The sequence below is a fragment of the Phyllobates terribilis genome, unplaced genomic scaffold (genome assembly GCF_046119375.1).
Source record: "Phyllobates terribilis strain yellow unplaced genomic scaffold, ASM4611937v1 Scaffold_5__5_contigs__length_657084704, whole genome shotgun sequence".
Lineage (NCBI taxonomy): Eukaryota > Metazoa > Chordata > Amphibia > Anura > Dendrobatidae > Phyllobates > Phyllobates terribilis.
In genome coordinates, this window is record NW_027362765.1 from 39441427 (window position 1) to 39459838 (window position 18412).

General features: G+C 46.6%; 1 protein-coding gene across 3 annotated transcripts in view; it reads right to left on the reverse strand.

Annotated features, from left to right (window-relative positions):
* The window catches only part of LOC141270614 (uncharacterized), a 239212-nt gene that overhangs the window by 145798 nt on the left and 75002 nt on the right, over nucleotides 1–18412 (reverse strand). For 2 of the 3 annotated variants that reach the window (XM_073680682.1, XM_073680681.1), the window contains exons 2-5: nucleotides 7888–8037; nucleotides 7585–7764; nucleotides 7387–7510; nucleotides 7210–7307 (exon numbers count right to left, since the gene is read on the reverse strand). In XM_073680682.1, coding sequence (XP_073536783.1) covers nucleotides 7210–7307; nucleotides 7387–7510; nucleotides 7585–7764; nucleotides 7888–7965 — 480 coding nt within the window. In that variant the 5' untranslated portion in view covers nucleotides 7966–8037. Of the gene's footprint in view, nucleotides 1–7209; nucleotides 7308–7386; nucleotides 7511–7584; nucleotides 7765–7840; nucleotides 8038–18412 lie in introns of those variants that run through there. The other variant, XM_073680683.1, reaches the window with a different exon arrangement.

Here is an 18412-nt window from a genome sequence, read left to right on the forward strand (position 1 = left end):
TGTGATCACATGACCTGATCACATGACCTGATCACGCTGATGGCGTCGCTCTGACCAGAGCTTCAATTGTACTTGCACCTGGAAGACGCAAGTACAATTGATCCCTGGACACTAGGAGCCGGCGCGCTGCAGCTTCTGTGAGCTGGCTATCAACATGACAGCCTGCTCAGAGAACGGCCGAATCCTGGTCCGGCAGAATGCAGTCGCCGGGGGAGACACTTTAGAACGCCGCATTATGCGGCCCGACAACACCCCCTTTGCCGGCTGCACCCAGGGCACATGCCCCGGCTGCCCCCCCAACTCCACATAGATGCGCCTCTGATGACACTGTCCTGATATAAATTGTACTTCTAACAGCTCATAAATATACACTGCTCAAAAAAATAAAGGGAACACTCAAATAACACATCCTAGATCTGAATGAATGAAATATTCTCTTTGCTGACAACAAAGTCACACAAAAATCATCAATGGAAATCAAATTTATTAACCAATGGAGGCCTGGATTTGAAGTCACCCTCAAAATTAAAGTGGAAAAACACACTACAGGCTGATCCAACTTTGATGTAATGTCCTTAAAACAAGTCAAAATGAGGCTCAGTATTGTGTGTGGTCTCCACGTGCCTGTATGACCTCCCTACAATGCCTGGGCATGCTCCTGATGAGGTTGCGGATGCTCTCCTGTGGGATCTCCTCCCAGACCTGGACTAAAGCATCCGCCAACTCCTGGACAGTCTGTGGTGCAATGTGACGTTGGTGGATGGAGCGAGACATGATGTCCCAGATGTGCTCAATCGGATTCAGGTCTGGGGAACGGGTAGGCCAGTCCATAGCTTCAATGCCTTCATCTTGCAGGAACTGCTGACACACTCCAGCCACATGAGGTCTGGCATTGTCCTGCATTAGGAGGAACTCAGGGCCAACCGCACCAGCATATGGTCTCACAAGGGGTCTGAGGATCTCATCTCGGTACCTAATGGCAGTCAGGCTACCTTTGGCAAGCACATGGAGAGCTGTGCGGCCCTCCAAAGAAATGCCACCCCACACCATTACTGACTCACTGCCAAACCGGTCATGCTGAAGGATGTTGCAGGCAGCAGATCGCTCTCCACGGCGTCTCCAGACTATGTCACGTCTGTCACATGTGCTCAGTGTGAACCTGCTTTCATCTGTGAAGAGCACAGGGCGCCAGTGGCGACTTTGCCAATCCTGGTGTTCTGTGGCAAATGCCAAGCGTCCTACACGGTGTTGGGCTGTGAGCACAACCCCCATCTGTGGACGTCGGGCCCTCATACCACCCTAATGGAGTCGGTTTCTAACCGTTTGTGTAGACACATGCACATTTGTGGCCTGCTGGAGGTAATTTTGCAGGGCTCTGGCAGTGCTCCTCCTGTTCCTCCTTGCACAAAGGCGGAGGTAGCGGTCCTGCTGCTGGGTTGTTGCCCTCCTGCGGCCCCCTCCACATCTCCTGGTGTACTGGCCTGTCTCCTGGTAGCACCTCCAGCCTCTGGACACTACACTGACAGACACAGCAAACCTTCTTGCCACAGCTCGCATTGATGTGCCATCCTGGATGAGCTGCACTAGCTGAGCAACTTCTGTGGGTTGTAGAGTTCGTCTCATGCTACCCAGAGTGTGAAAGCACAACCAACATTCAAAAGTGAACAAAACATCAGCCAGAAAGCATTGGTACTGAGATGTGGTCTGTGGTCCCCACCTGCAGAACCACTCCTTTATTGAGGGTGTCTTGATAATTGCCAATAATTTCCATCTATTGTCTATTCCATTTGCACAACAGCATGTGAAATTGATTGTCAATCAGAGTTGCTTCCTAAGTGGACAGTTTGATTTCACAGAAGTTTGATTTACTTGGAGTTATATTATGTTGTTTAAGTGTTCCCTTTATTTTTTTGAGCAGTGTATTAGACTAATGTCAGCGGAACTTGCCAATATTGGCGAACAGTCTAATGAGTATGGGAACAGTCTAATGAGAAGGATCCAGCATGTCTAATTTCAGATTGCCAATCATTTTGTTCTCTAAGAGATAAGAGGAGAACAGAGAAGTCTAGTATTGCCTCTCTTATAGAGTACACTGCTTGGCTTAACGAAGCGCTCGTGTATAGTGGAGTCAAGAGAAATAGCTGTCAGTCTACGCCATTCTGCACATGAATCACAGCAGATGGCAGACTAGCTTCAGGTGCAGCAGGACTACAGGAGACTCATCATTTCCCTGGCCGACCATAGCACTTCATCCATTAAGCAGCAAAGTGTTGCCATGTGACAATACCACTGCAAATGTTGTACATAATGTTAAGTATGACTGCAGGCAACATCTGCAATGGGTTGTCATGGCAGCCAAGGGTCTGCTAATGGCCCCCATAGCTGCCATTTCTGTCCCAATATACTAAAAATACCAATAAGTTCAAAAAAATCCTATGAATCAATACCAATATACAGTGCTCAAAAATACCAATAGACAGTGCAAGATACAGTGCTGAAATAATATCACTGTATAAGGCTAAAATAATATAAAAAAATCAGAGCACAGTAGCAACATAGTGCTCAAATGATATGTACAAAAAAAAATCCCAAACAACGAATGCCCCAAAAAATATGGGTATTCAGTGTCCAAATTTTGTAACAAAATCTGCGGAAGTTTGCCTATGATAGCCTGCCTTATTAATTTTAACACATTAAACATATACAGTATATAAATGTATATGTTTTGCATTGATACCACATGCAACTATATTGAGAAATGAGGAGAGGAGGGCTTGGAGCTCCATGTAGTATCCTGTGCATAGCTGAGGTTGGCAGATGTGTCATTGGAGGGTGCTGATCCAGCCGGTGAGCACAGCCATGGTGAGGAAAAAAAGGGAGGACATAATCCATCAGCGACCGTCCAGGTAAAATTACAACGTTTACTCAAAGATCATGCTAAGTCAAACGCCGCTTCGTTTGTGGCAGAAACACGTCAGGTTTCTTTTAACTTTTTAGCATGATCTTGGAAAGAACTTTGTAATTTTACCTCGACGGTCGCTGTCGGATTGTATCCTCCCTTGTTTTTCCTCTATATTGAGAAATAATAATCTCAATATGATTATAAGGAGTGACAATCCATGTCACAGTACAAGTCTACTCACCATCAACAGATGCCAAGGAGGACGACGTTGAACTATTCTAAGATCAGGTTCAAGAAAAAAAAAAATCAACAAGATGCCAAAACAAGACTTACTCATTTTCATGGGAGACTTGAATGACAAAGTGGACCATGGCAAACATGGAACCATTGAAGGAAACTTTGGACTTTGCAAACGCAATGAGGCTGGAGGAAGATTCATTGACTTTTGTATGAGAAATCAACTGTCCGTCATGAACACCTTCTTCAAAAATCACAAATGGAAACTACACATGAACATCACTGAATGGGGACTATAAGAATCAGATTGACTGCATATGTGTTCACCAACGATGGAGGTCATCGATCATTAATGTGAAAACAAGGCCATGAGCTGACTGGGGAACTGATCATGAACGTTTGCTAATAAGGTCTCTTGAAGCAGCAGTTGATGTCATCACATGCCTGTGTCCACAGATATGGACAACTGGTAAGTCGCCCAAGGACTGGACAAGATGCATGTTTATTCCTATTCCGAAGAAGGGAGATGCTACTAGCCGTGGAAATTATCGGACTACTGCGCTCATACCTCATGCCAACGAGGTCAGGGGAGCATGGGTGCCACACCATAAGTTTGTCCCCTTTTATGCCCATAGCAGCCAGAGATGCAGATGTGTTATGTGCAGCATGAGACGGGGCATTATCATGCATGAAAATGATCTTGCTGCGGAATGCACGGTTCTTCTTCTTGAACCATGGAAGGAAGTGCTGTTTGAGAAACCCAACATACATTATGGAGTTCATCTTTACCCCTTCAGGGATCCTAAAAGGGCCGACAATCTCTCTCCCCATGATTCCAGCCCAAAACATTACTCCACCTCCTACTTGTTAGAACCGTAGCCGTGTTTGCATGGGGTGTCCATCAACCAGCCATCCTCCACTCCATCCATCTGGACCATCGAGATCATTTCATGCATGATAATGCCCCGTCTCATGCTGCACATAACACATCTGCATCTCTGGCTGCTGTGGGCATAAAAGGGGACAAACTTATGGTGTGGCCCCCATGCTCCCCTGACCTCAACCCCATTGAGAACCTCTGGAGCATCATCAAAAGGAGTGTCTATGATGGCGGGAGGCAGTTCACATCTAAGCAACAGCTCTGGGAGGGTATTCTGTCCGCATGCAAAACAATTAAAGCAGAAACCATCCAAAACCTGACAAATTCAATGGACGAGAGAGTTCAGAAGCTCCTTTCGAAAAGGGGTCCTATGTGCAAATGTAACATCACCTAGAATAAAGTTTTGAGTTGAAAACTGTTTGATTTCAGTTTGTAATAACCTGCTAATGCTTATAATTTCAAAAATGACCATTGTTTTGTTCTTTATTAAAATGAAAAGGTTGAAAACTCTGCTGTGCATAATAATTTGGAACATGCATTTTGAGTGCAGTTTGAGTTTTTTATTTTTTTAAAAATATACTGTTATCATAGGCAGTTTGTACAAAAACCTTTCAATTGTACTCTAATAGTTATTTGACTGGAAAATTACAATGACTACAATTCATATAGGTAATTTGGGAAAATCTGAGAAAATATTATTTGCATAATAATTTGGAACACAGTGTAGTAAGTATGGATGGAGTCCAGGGAGATTAATTGGAACAGCTGCAGGGCACTGTGATAGTTAACAAGTGGAATTATATGGTAGTGAGTAGTGTATATATTGAACTGAGATAGAAACCAGAATCAGGAGCCATCAGTGTATGGGAGTAACAACAATAGATAAGAGGAACAGAGATTTATGGGTTTTTAATGTAGTTTGGGGAAATGTTCATTAATGTTGTCATATTGTGTCATCATATGCTTTTTTCTAAAATACAAGTCTCTCTCTGCAGTAAAAGGTTATCAGGTATATGCCTTTTTCCGCAATGTGGTTTCTTTGCCTAAACCATGTATAAAAAGCCTCTGATACTGTTGTTCGGGGCCATTCTATCGCCAGTCCACCGCCAGATATCCCAATGTTGTTTTGCTGATCTAGACATTTGTGCGTGCCAGTGTATTTTCCCTGCCTGCATTCTTAACTGTTCTGCCGCATATCTCTGAATAAATTTGTAACATCCCTGGCGGCATGATGGCATGGCTTCCCATCCCCCACCATGCAAGACCACCGACTTACTCAACAGTCTAGGCTGCGCACTGTGTTCCTCTGGTTGCTGTGTGCATTTGTCTTGGCTGCATGCTTAGGGCGGACGGCGCCAGCACTTCCTGATTCTTAAAGGAACAGTGCGCGCATTCCTAAAGTGTCCCCAGCCTATTGCTGTAAGTCACTGGGTACTTAAGGAACCTCCACCCATTGGGAGGTGCCTGAGCAACATTATGTGTGTTCTGTGCAACTGCTGAGTTGCCAGGTCCTGTCCTGTATCTAGCCTGTTTCCGCCACCCTAGGGGCTGTGTATCCAGGCCTGTTCCCTGAACCTTTACCTGTGATTTATCTAGTCTGTTTCTGCCACCCTGAGTACCCAGGCCTGTACCTGTATCCCATTCTTGTGTCAGTTCCTATCTGAACTGTGTCCTTGCCTGGAACCTGTTAGCATCTATGTCCGGTCTTTCCCTTTACCTCTAGTGTCTGTACCAGAACCTATCTCCTACCTGTCGTCTCTGTACTTCAGTTTATGAGAGTGTCCACTCGCTACTTCACTGTAAGTACCTTGTGTGTATCTGGCTCTGTCGGTCCCGTTTCCCTATCCCTGTATTTATCCTCTGTGTACTTGCTATCATCCTGTGCTTTCCTGACCCTGTCAGTTCTGTATGAACAGAACCGTGTCGTGCCTTATCATGCCTGCCGTCCCGCTCCGCTCCCTGGCGGCGCCTACCGTACCGCTCCGTTCCCTGGCCGCGCCTGCAGTCCCGCTCCGTTCCCTGGCCGCGCCAGCAGTCCCGCTCCGCTCCCTGGCCGTGCCAGCAGTCCCGCTCCGCTCCCTGGCCGCGCCAGCAGTCCCGCTCCGCTCCCTGGCCGTGCCTGCAATCCCGCTCCTGTATTCCAGTCTGTACTGGGCCCTACCCAGCCAGTCTACCTGCCTGTCTGTATACCAGCTGAGCCTACCAGTGCCTGCCTGTCTGCATATCAGCCGTGCCCACCAGTACCTACTTGCATACCTGCTGGACCTACCGGACCTGCCAGTGCTTATTCACATACCGCCAAACCTGCCAGTCCGCCCCTCCAAGAACTCCTCGGCTCGTGGCCCAGTGGGACCCCAATCCACGCTCACGCCAGACGGTCCAGGCGTGAGCGTAACAAAATTTCACTCTCTGCTTTTAAGAAGAATTGTCCACAGTGTTTTCCTAGCTCTTCCAGCTTTCAGTAAGGATTTTCTTACAGACTGCTACTCAATACAAAGAAGACAAAGATATTGACTACTGCCAGGTACAACTAGGACACATTTGAGATGGATGGCAATAAACAGGAAGTTGTAAAGGAATTCAACCTACTCAGATCAATGATCACTCAAGATGCAGAGACAATACCGGAAGTCAATAGGAGAATAGCTATAGGTAAATAAACAATGAAGTCTCTGGACAAGGTCTTCAAAAAGAGGAACATTTCACTAGCGATAAACATGAGGCTCGTACATAGTTTGTTTTTTTCTGTAGTGACATATGGATGCAAAGCCTGGACGGTAAAGAAACAGGACAGAAGAATTGGAGTATTCGAAATCTGGTGTTGGGAAAGGATGCTATCAATACCATGCATGGCAAGAAGAACATACAAATCAATTTTGGAACAAATCAAGTCAGACATGTCACTGAAAACAAGGATCACCAAATTACGACTTGCCTACTTTGGACACATCATACAAAGAGAGCAGCTACTGGGGAAGGACATAATGTTCGGAAGAATAGAAGGAATAAGATGAAGAGGAAGACCAGCAACCTGATGGCTTGATATAATCAAAATAATGGCAGCGAAGACCCTGGTGGACCTATTTAGGCTTGAAAAAGATCATTCTTCCTACAGATTGTTCATCCATCAAGTTGCCATTGCTCGAGATCAAGCCAAAGACCGTTAAATAATAATAATCTTTCCTTCTACCTGATGATCCTGAGGAACATTGGGATTTTCTTGGTTACAGTCCTGTGGAAGGAGAGGATGGGGACATCTCTCTGGTGTTGTCCTCTTACTGGATAGAACTGGGGGAAATACATACATGGACTGAATACATTCTTTACATACAGATAATTATAGACCGTGTGTATTTAGTTCTATTACCTGGTGATGTGAGGCGCTGAGGAATTTCGATCATGACATTCTTGTACAGATCTTTGTGTCCTTCTAAATACTCCCACTCCTCCATTGAAAAACAGATGGTGACATCCTGACACCTTATAGGAACCTGACAAATACAATGATACCATCATCACCCAAATCCCGTCATAGTATTACTGAACAATGTCCCAGCAGTGTCACCTCTCCTGTCAGCAGCTCAATTATCTTGTAGGTGAGTTCTAGGATCTTCTGGTCATTGATGTCCTCATGTAAGAGGGGGTGAGGTGGATGCCCTGTGATTGGGCTCAGGGGTCTTCCCCATCCCTCAGACACAGGGGCCTGACAGCGCTCACTAGAAGTCTTCTTCACCACTGTGTAATCCTGGTTATGGAAAGACACATTAATAAATCTCAGTACAGACATTTCCAGAGTCTTCATTTCTCCAGTGAGTCCTCACCTCTCCCATAGATAAGAATGATGTAATGTGACATCAGAATCTCTCACCTCTCCAGTAAGCCGGAAGAGGATCTCAAGGGTGAGGTGTAAAATCCTCTCCCCCATCTTCTCATTGTCCATATCCATCCTTGATGGATCAATCAGGAAAATGATCTCATATAGAAGACATCCACTGAGAGGATCCAATATTATAAGGACCTAAATGGGAAGAAAATTATGATGTAACATCATAAAGGCTGGACGTGTGGAGGTTGCAGCCGAAAGAGGATTTCTAAAGTGAGGTGTAATATCCTCTCCGCATTCTTGTCCTTGTCTCTATCAATCCTTGATGATCAATTAGGAAATTTCTCTTATATAACAGATCGCTACTGAAGGGATCCGATACCTAAATGGCAAGAAGATGAGGCAATGTAAAATCATAAAAATAATAATAATAATAATCTTTATTTTTATATAGCGGCGACATATTCCGCAGTGCTTTACATACATTATCATCGCTGTCCCCATTGGGGCTCACAATTTACATTCCTTATCAGTATGTCTTTGGAGTGTGGGAGGAAACCGGAGAACCCGGAGGAAACCGCGCAAACACGGGGAGAACACACAAACTCCTTGCAGATGTTGTCCTTGGTGGGATTTGAACCCAGGACCCAAACGCTGCAAGGCTGCAGTGCTAACCACTGAGGCACCGTGCTATCCTATGTAATAATATATGTAAAAATACAATTACAGGAGATGAAAGGAAACATAACGAAATTTAAAGTGTAACTGTTTTATTCTCAGATCAAATATATTCTAGAACTAGCTATTGAACCCGTCGTTCTACGCCTGGGTGGCGAGCATTTTTATTGGTATATGGTCCCCCATCCTGGTATTTGTGCTGCCCCCCAATCCTGGTATTTGTGCTGCCCTCTAATCCTGGTATTTGTGCTGCCCTCCAATCCTGGTATTTGTGCAGTCCCCCAATCCTGGTATTTGTGCTGCCCAATCCTGTTCCCCCATCCTGTTATGTGCTGCCCCCATCCTATCCTGGTATGCATGGTACCCCTCATCCCTATCCTGGTATGCGTGGTACCCCTCATCCCCAATCCTGGTACGTATGGCACCCCTCATCCCCAATCCTGGTACATATGGCACCCCTCATCCCCAATCCTGGTACGGATGGCACCCCTCATCCCCAATCCTGGTACGGATGGCACCCCTCATCCCCAATCCTGGTACGGATGGCACCCCTCATCCCCAATCCTGGTACGGATGGCACCCCTCATCCCCAATCCTGGTACGGATGGCACCCCTCATCCCCAATCCTGGTACGGATGGCACCCCTCATCCCCCATCCTGGTACGCATGGCACCCCTCATCCCAATCCTGGTATGCATGGCACACCTCATCCCAATCCTCATATGCATGGCACCCCATCCCTAATCCTGGTATGCATGGCTCCCCATCCCTAATCCCGGTATGCATGGCCCCCTCAGCCTTATCCTGGTATGCATGGCCCCCTCATCCCCCAATCTTGGTATGCATGGCACCCCATCCCTATTTTGGTATGTATGGTACCCCTCATCCTGATCCTGGTATGCATGGTACCCCATCCCTCATCCCTATCTTGGTATGTATGGTACCCCTCATCCTGGTATGCATGGCACCCTCATCCCTATCTTGGTATGTATGGTACCCCCTCATCCATATCCTGGTATGCATGGTACCCCCTCATCCGTATCCTGGTATGTATGGCACCCCTTATCCCAATACTATTATGCATGGCATCCCGTCCTTCATCCTGGTATGCATGGCCCCCTCATCCCCAATCCTGGTATGCATGGCACCCCTCATCCCCAATCCTGGTATGCATGGCACCCCTCATATCAATCCTGGTATGCACAGCTCCCTCATCCCCAATCCTGGTATGTATGGCACCCCTTATCCCAATACTGGTATGCATGGCATCCCATCCTTCATCCTGGTATGCATGGTCCCCTCATCCCCAATCCTGGTATGCATGGCACCCCTCATCCCCAATCCTGGTATGCACGGCTCCCTCATCCCCAATCCTGGTATGCATGGCACCCCTCATCCCCAATCCTGGTATGCATGGCACCCCTCATATCAATCCTGGTATGCACAGCTCCCTCATCCGTATCCTGGTATGTATGGCACCCCTTATCCCAATACTATTATGCATGGCATCCCGTCCTTCATCCTGGTATGCATGGCCCCCTCATCCCCAATCCTGGTATGCATGGCACCCCTCATCCCCAATCCTGGTATGCATGGCACCCCTCATATCAATCCTGGTATGCACAGCTCCCTCATCCCCAATCCTGGTATGTATGGCACCCCTTATCCCAATACTGGTATGCATGGCATCCCATCCTTCATCCTGGTATGCATGGTCCCCTCATCCCCAATCCTGGTATGCATGGCACCCCTCATCCCCAATCCTGGTATGCACGGCTCCCTCATCCCCAATCCTGGTATGCACGGCTCCCTCATCCCCAATCCTGGTATGTATGCCTCCCTCAGCCTAATGCTGGTATGCATGGTACCCCCCTCATCCCCATCCTGGAATGCATGGCACCCCTCATCCCCCAATCCTGGTATGAATGACACCCTATCCCTCATCCTGGTATGCATGGCCCATCATCCGTATCCTGGTATGCATGGTACCCCCTCATCCCTATCCTGGTATGCATGGTGCCCCCTCATCCCTATCCTGGTATGCATGGCCCCTCATCCTGGTATGCATGGCACCCTTATCCCTATCCTGGTATGCATGGCACCCGATCCCTCATCCTGGTATGTATGGTACCCCTCATCCGTATCCTGGTATGCATGGTCCCCATTCATCCCTCATTCTGGTATGCATGGTACCCCCTCATCCCTATCCTGGTATGCATGGTACCCCTCATCCTCAATCCTGGTATGCATGGTACCCCATCCCTCATCCTGGTATGCATGGTAGCCCCTTATCCCTAGCCTGGTATGCATGGTACCCCTCATCCCGATCACTCTGCACACATACAAAAAAATAATGTGTAATGTGCAAATGTGTCTTCAGTAAAATGGCCCCTGATAGCGCGCTATGCGCATGCACCGATTCCGACGCCGCACTCCTACCCCGGTCTCCGGCCAGAACAGAGGCGCCGTGGTCACACTCCTCCCAGTCAGGTAAGTATGTAGCCGGAGATCGCGGTATGCGTTCAGTGCATACTGCGATCTCCGGCGTCATACACTCCTCTTACCTGTAACGGCTGGACGCGTTCTTCTGTCTGCTTCGCGCTTGCACAGTCTATAAAGGCTTCGGACAAAGGGATGCATCAAGAATTATATTATAGATGTCACAAATACTGCCAACTCGCTGTACTCATAACTTGAACATGACTGTAAAGACGGACTCCATCTTATGCACTCACCTATCCACTCAAAGTTAACAATGAGCGAAACGCAGCCCGCAGCTAGTTCACAGATCTACAACACACTTTTTGCAACCACCAGCTGCTGTACTGCTTGGCCAGCGAAATGCCTGTCCTGGATGACACAATAGTACACATGCAAATTGCCTATTCAGAAAGGATGAGGACTTGAACTCTAGTGCTATCTATTGGAAGTCGCAATTCTAAAAGTCCCCTTTAATGAGCCAAACCAGAATCTCAATCTGTTTCACTATGTTTCGGGGTGTTGCCCCTCGTCAGTGCAAAGCACGAGATCTGATATGGCAGTATTAGAGGTTTCTGACTGGGATCTAAGGGTAACATTTCTCTTTGTGGAGAGTGAGTGTCAGGATTTCTGTTGTCCTTCTACAGTTTGACCACTAGTGGCTGCTATTTTTCACCTTGATATTGGGCTGTAATTCCACTTCTTACCACTGGAGGATGCTGTTGTGTCCTGCAATTGCCCATTACTAAGATGGAAGATTCTGAACCTGTGGAATCCATCTAGTTTCCTGTTTGGGCCTACTTAAAGCCTACTGGAGTCCAGTGACCGGAGGAGCACGAGCAGGAAAGAGCAGACAGTAGCAGAAGTTCTTGCAGTAGTAGTAGGAACAATCCGTAGAGAAGTGGGAACAGTTTGGGTAAGATAGTTCTCAGAACAAGGAGCTGGAGACTGAACGAGACTAAACAGCTAGACACAATATTCAAGCAATGAATGAGGGATAATAATCAGGAACTACTTTTCAGGCACAGTGGAAAGCGGAGAAAGAAAGAGCACCATATTGTAGTGCAGAATTAGCTGTTATGTTTTGCGGGTGCCATGACCCACTGGGAGAGCCCCTGAGGTGCCAGAACAGCAACCCCCCCCATAAACAATCCCAGTTTACAAAGTACACCTCTCAATAAATTCATCCAAGAGTGCAGTGATCACATTGATACCACAGGTGTGTCACAGAATTTTATACCATTGGGCGTTGAAGAAAAAAAGGAATTAGTCTTACCGGTAATGATGTTTCCAGGAGTCCACATGACAGCACCATAGGAGGAGTAATCCCATATCCTGAGTACGGACAGGAAGCACAAGAGGTTAAAAGCCCTCTCACCCCCAACCTCCTCAGTGATTTTCCAAGAACCACATTGGCTGGGTACAACAAAATTTTATTTTAGACTGCTTAGACATATGTTAGAGTCACATACAGTAGCAATATAAGGAGGGAAATAAGGGTGCTGTCATGTGGACTCCTGGAAACATCATTACCGGTAAGACTAATTCCGGTTTTCCAGTACGTCCCCATGACAGCACCATAGGAATATACCCAAGAACTCATAGCTTAGGGTGGGATAACTGCCTGAAGTACCATCCTACCAAACGCAGATCTCTGCTGTGAGAGAACATCTAGCTTGTAGTGTTTTCAGAAAATAGTATGTCCTGACCATGTGGCTGCGGTACATATCTGTTCAATGGTAGCCCCTGCTCTAGTTGTCCATGAGGTGGAAATTGCTCTGGTGGAATGGACTTTGATAATTTCAGGGGGAGGCTGTCCATCTGAAAGATATTCTAGATAAATCATGGATGTGACCCATCTAGCTAAGGATGGTTTTGAAGCCTTCCTGCCTCTATTTTTCCCCAAAACTGTATAAAGAGATTAGAGTCTAATCTCCAGTTCCAAGTGGCTTCCAAATAGGCCAACACTGCTCTGCGGACATCGAGATGATGGAACTCTTCCTCCCTCTGATTCCTAGGGTTTTCGCAAAATGATGGAAGAACTACTTCTTGGTTTAAGGTCATCGATGACACCACCTTCGGGGAGAAACTTGGATCCAGCTTGAGAATGATGCAATCATCCCGAATCTGCATACATGGCTCGACAACAGATAGAACCTGGATTTCACCCAACCATTTAGCCGTGGTGATTGCCACCAAGACTGTTTTCAGAGTCAAGTTCTTTATACCTAACTCATTAACTGGGCCGAATGCAGGTTTGCAAAGGACTCTCAGGACAAGATTCAGATCCCACGGAGGGGAAGAAATTCTCTAGGTAGGCCTAAGTCTCTGGATTGCCTTGACAAACCTGATTATCCAGGGATGCGAGGACAATGATGTGTCGAAGAAGGCACCTAGTGCAGGTCTAAGACCTGGGTCAAATCTCGCCTGCAAGAAATCCAGGATCACAGGGATGTCTGGCCGAGAGGTGTCTACCGTCCTGTGGAACTGACAAAAGGTCCTCCAGAATTGTTTTATATATGGCCTGGGTTACAGGTTTTCTACTAGCCTGCATAGTCTGGATCACTCTGGCGGATAAGCCCTTGTTCTTCAGGATCTCCCCTTCAGAAGCCAAGCTGAGAGCTAGAGTTGTTGAAGATCCCGATGCAACAGTGGACCTTGCGTCAGAAGATCTTCCTGAAATGGTAAAATGATTGGGTCTTCCAACGCTAGATGACGTAGAAGGGAGAGCCAACTCCTCCTTGGCCAGAACGGGACAATTGCTATGACTGTCGCCCGATCTTCCTGAATTTTCCGCAGCATTCTCGGAATTAGAGGAGCAGATGGGAAGGCATATGTTAGGCCTTCTCCCCAATATATTGTGAGAGAGCATCCACTGCCAGAGGATGATCTCCTGGGTCGAGAGAGAAAAAAGATGTCGTCTTTGCATTCATTCTGGATGCAAAAAGGTCTAGGTGCGGCTGACCCCATCTGCGAGTTAGTTGCTGGAACACCTCTTTGTTCAGTTCCCATTCTGAAGCCTTCATCTGACGCCTGCTGAGGTAATCTGCCTCCTGACTGTCGGATCCCCGAAGGTGAACTGCTGAAATGGATCTCACTATCTTCTCTATACACAAGAATATCCTGTTGGCCAGAGACTGGAGAAGTGGATGTCTTGGTCAGCAACGATGCCTGATGAAAGAGACTGCACATAGACGTTTTGTATATGAGTTGGGAAGTCTGATGTTACAATCTAGGCACCTCTTGGATTTTACTGTGGCCTTTTTCCCTGTATCCTTCTTTATCTCAGAAGGAGGTGGTAATTGCCCAGAGATATCCAAGCTCCATTAGCCATATGAAAAAGGTAATGGTACACTTACATGACTGTGGGGCAATCCATGGAGGGTATCAGGGTGAGACATGTCTGCCATTTTACTCTCAGCGGTGCCCAAGCTGTAAGCCTGCCTTTGATGCTCCCCAGCCCCCCTTCTTATACCTTACCTGGTCGTCCTGTCATTTTCTCCTACTCCCTGGCGTTTGGTCGACCCGCAATTTGAATTTCCCGCGCGACCGTCACCGGAAGGAGTCATCTCCGAACTTCCGGTTTCGACGCCGGGTGGTCCTGAAGTCGGGAGAAGCCGGACCCGCCCAGAGCAGGACGCAGAGAGCCCCAGAGATGGGGAAGCGGCACCCGGAGACTCCAGCACACCGGAGGGCTGAGGGACTCCCGACAGGGAGTGCCGGCCCAGGACCCGCTTGGCGGCGGGAAGGAGAGAGCCGCGGCCCCCTCCCGATCCCCCGGGGTCCCTTGAGGTACATGCAACTTCGCACCAGCGCTCCTCCTGTACTCCCTGTCCTGTGTAGGGACAGGAAAAACACTGAGGAGGTTGGGGGTGGGAGGTCTTTTAACCTCTTGTGCTTCCTGTCCCTACACAGGATATAGGATTACTCTTCCTATGGTGCTGTCATGGGGACGTACTGGAAAAATGATTACATTTTACCACAAAAATTTAGTTTTAGCTCCATATTTTAAAACTGCCAAGAAAATTTGTCAGACAATTTCTGCTGAACGTGGAAATACCCCATATGTGGCTGTACAGTACGGCTTAACCACACGGCGAGACACGGGAGAGACGGGGCGCTATTTGCCTCCTGGAGCACAAGTTTTCCTAGAATAGTTTGTGGACTCCATATACAGATCCCCTAAGTGCCAGAAGAGCAAAATCCCCCTTCAAGTGACCCCATTTTGGAAATTACACCCCTCTGAGAATTTATCTACAGGTGTAGTGATGATTTTGACTCCATGTGTGTTTTCCAGAAACAAGCAGTACTGGATGTTGCGGAGTGAAAATTGCAAATTTGCCATTGCAGTGCCCAGTACACTGTAGTGCCCAGTACAGTATGCCCAGCTTGTGCTTTTGGAGACATGGACCCCGTAAATTAGGCAGGCTCTCATCGCTACAGAAATGCCAAATATGTTGATGCTAATTGTGGTTTATGTAAGTTGTCTCTTCAGAGAGGAAGAGAACTAGAACTCAAGTGCCACCTATAGGAAGCAGCTATTCTAAAAGTCAATATTGACTCTTCAAAGAGCCTTATCATATGACTTAGGATAATAGCCAAAACCAAAATCTCAATTTGCAGACACTGTGTTTCGGGGTACTGCCCTTCGTCAGTGCAAAGTGTGAGATATGATTTGGCTGAGTGAGAGGCGTCTGACTGGTATCCAAGGGGTAACGTTTCTCCTTGCAGAGAGTGACACGTTAAGTATGTCAAGGCGAGGAGACTTTTAAGCCACAATGCTCCTCTGCATATTTCGTTTTAGGATTGCTGGTTCCTATAGGTGGCACTAGAGTTCTAGTTCTCTTCCTCTCTGAAGAGACAATTTGCATATGTCCCAGAGGAGCATTGTGGCTTAAAAGTCTCCTCACCTTTACAAGCTTAACGTGTCGCTCTCAGCACAAAGAAACTTTACCCCTTGGATAATTGTGGTTTAGGCACACTGTGGTGCTCAGAAGGGATAGTACAATTGGATTCAGGAGTACAGAATACGCTGGATTTCTTTTGGAAGCCATAGCACTTTCCACAGCCTTTGTGCTACCAATAACGTGGAAGCCCCCTATATTTCCATTAAATCTCCAAATGCCATGATTCATATGAAACCCCCGAAGGATCAATTTACTAATAAGGCAGAGAATTAATATATACTCCATTTGACCTCTGTTCAACGGTTTCCTTCCTTTCAGAGGTGCACAAAACTGTGCCCAACCATGCTATTATGCACGCTTAAAAAGACAGAGACCGCAGAATCATAAGATAGACAAAGTGCGTCTCATTATAGGGAATCTTCCATCGTGGGTTGCGTCTGAATCACATATTTCAGAGATTTACGCGGAAATCCCGATGCAAGTGCTCAGCACAGAGCACGGGATAAATGTGTGTACATTGAGGCAGGATGAACAAATCAACAGCAGGTCAAGAATTGGTTTTATTAATTTTTTACGCTGTTCCTTGTGCGGTATAAGTGATTAGACGACTTTATTGTTCGGGTCGGTGCGATTACCGCGATATCAGATTTATATCGGGTTTTTCTATTTGGCAGCTGTCACAAACTAAAAAACGCTTTTTATTGCAAAAACTATTTTTTGCACGGCCATATTTTGAGAGCTATAATTTTCTTATACATCTGCCGACAGTCATGTGTGGGTTTGTTTTCTACCAGACGTTTTTGTTGGTGCTATTTTTGGGAACATAACATTTTTTGAATGCTTTCTATTCTGATTTTTGGGAGGCAGAATGAACAAAATCCAGCAATTCAGGAATTTGTGTGTTGGAGGTGGGGGTGGGTGAGGCGGGGGTTTTATGCCATTCACCATGTGATAAAATTGATAAGGTAGCTTTATTCTTCTGGTCAGTACTATTACAGCGATATCATATTTATATATTTTTTATTATGTTTTGGTGCTTTTACACAATAAAAACTTTTTTTATAGAAAAAAGAATTTTTTGCATCGCTGTATTCGGAGAGCTATAACTTTTTTTATTTCTCCGATGACGCAGCTTGTTTTTTGTGGAACAAGATGCCGTTTTCAGCTATACCATTTTTCGTCCATTTGACTTTTTGATTGCATTTTTTACTGTGTTCACAGAAGGGATAAACTAGTGTGTCAGTTTTATAGGTTGGTTCGTTCCGGATGCGGTATTAATTGGTATACTATTTTTTTCATTTTTTTTTGTTCTTATCTTGTTATTTTGTTAAAGGTTTTTCTTTTGCTTAGTCCCTCTTCGGGACTTTAACTTTTTTTACTCTGATTGCTGATATAATGCATAAGCATTGAAATGCATTATACGTGTCAGTGCTGCACTGGCAAAAGCCTCTTAGACCATGCTCTGAGTATGGTCTAACAGGCTTGCTGACCTGGAGGGTGTCATCATGACAACAATCGGGCCCTCACGATGACGTCACGGGGACGACGATCGGAGGGGAGAGGGAGCCTCCTCTCCCTGACTTCTAAATACTGCGATCAATACCGATCGCAGCATTTATGACGTTAAAATGACCGCGTTGCTCCTGGCAGTGACAACCGGGTCTCGGCTTTAATCGTGTGGGCAAAGCTGTTGAGCCCGCATGATCGCCATGACGTCATTATATGTCAAAGATAGGAACCCCTATCCGACCATGACATATGGGTACATCAAAGGTCATGAAGAAGTTAAAAAAAAAGCTTTTAAGCTGAATAAAAAAATCACTTTTAACAAAGACCAAAAGAAAACATTCTCCATTCTTGATGAAGATAGAGAGAAGGCAACTTCCAAGGATCTGAGGTCACTGAAAGACAAAATCCATTATTTCATCTGTGGCAAAGAGATCGAGATAGATCCTTCTCCATCTTATCTTAGGGACACAGAGTGAGAGGTCCAATATTTCTCCCGGATCCTAACAATAGTACCCTATTAAAAGTAAAAAGCAAAAGTCCTGTTGTTGAGGGAGAGAGATGAATTCTCAGGAGCTCCTTGATCTAAGCTCAAACTTCCTGATTTATAGGGGTTTTCTTTCTCCATCCAGCGCCCAAACAATGTGAGAAGAGTCCCAGGATCACACAGCCACATACAGAGACACTTTTGGAGCCATAACACTGCCCTGAGGATTCGGGCCTGCCTAAGGGACTGGAGCCGCGGCCTCTCCTGTGGATTCGTGACACAACTCACTGAAGCGCCAAAGAAGAGACCAGGTGTGAGCTGTGGGGGCCCCAGGATGGGAAAGTCGCTGCTCTCGTCAGCTCCGGTGACTGTGGAGGGACGTCCAAAGGGGAGCGCTGCAGCGTCAGTGCCCCCGCCGATCGGGGCCACCGGCTGACCCGTAGAGACCCCGGAGCGGAAGTAGGTGAGGAGCGGGTCCCCTGACCTCCACAGTGCAGCTACGAATACAGAGAGC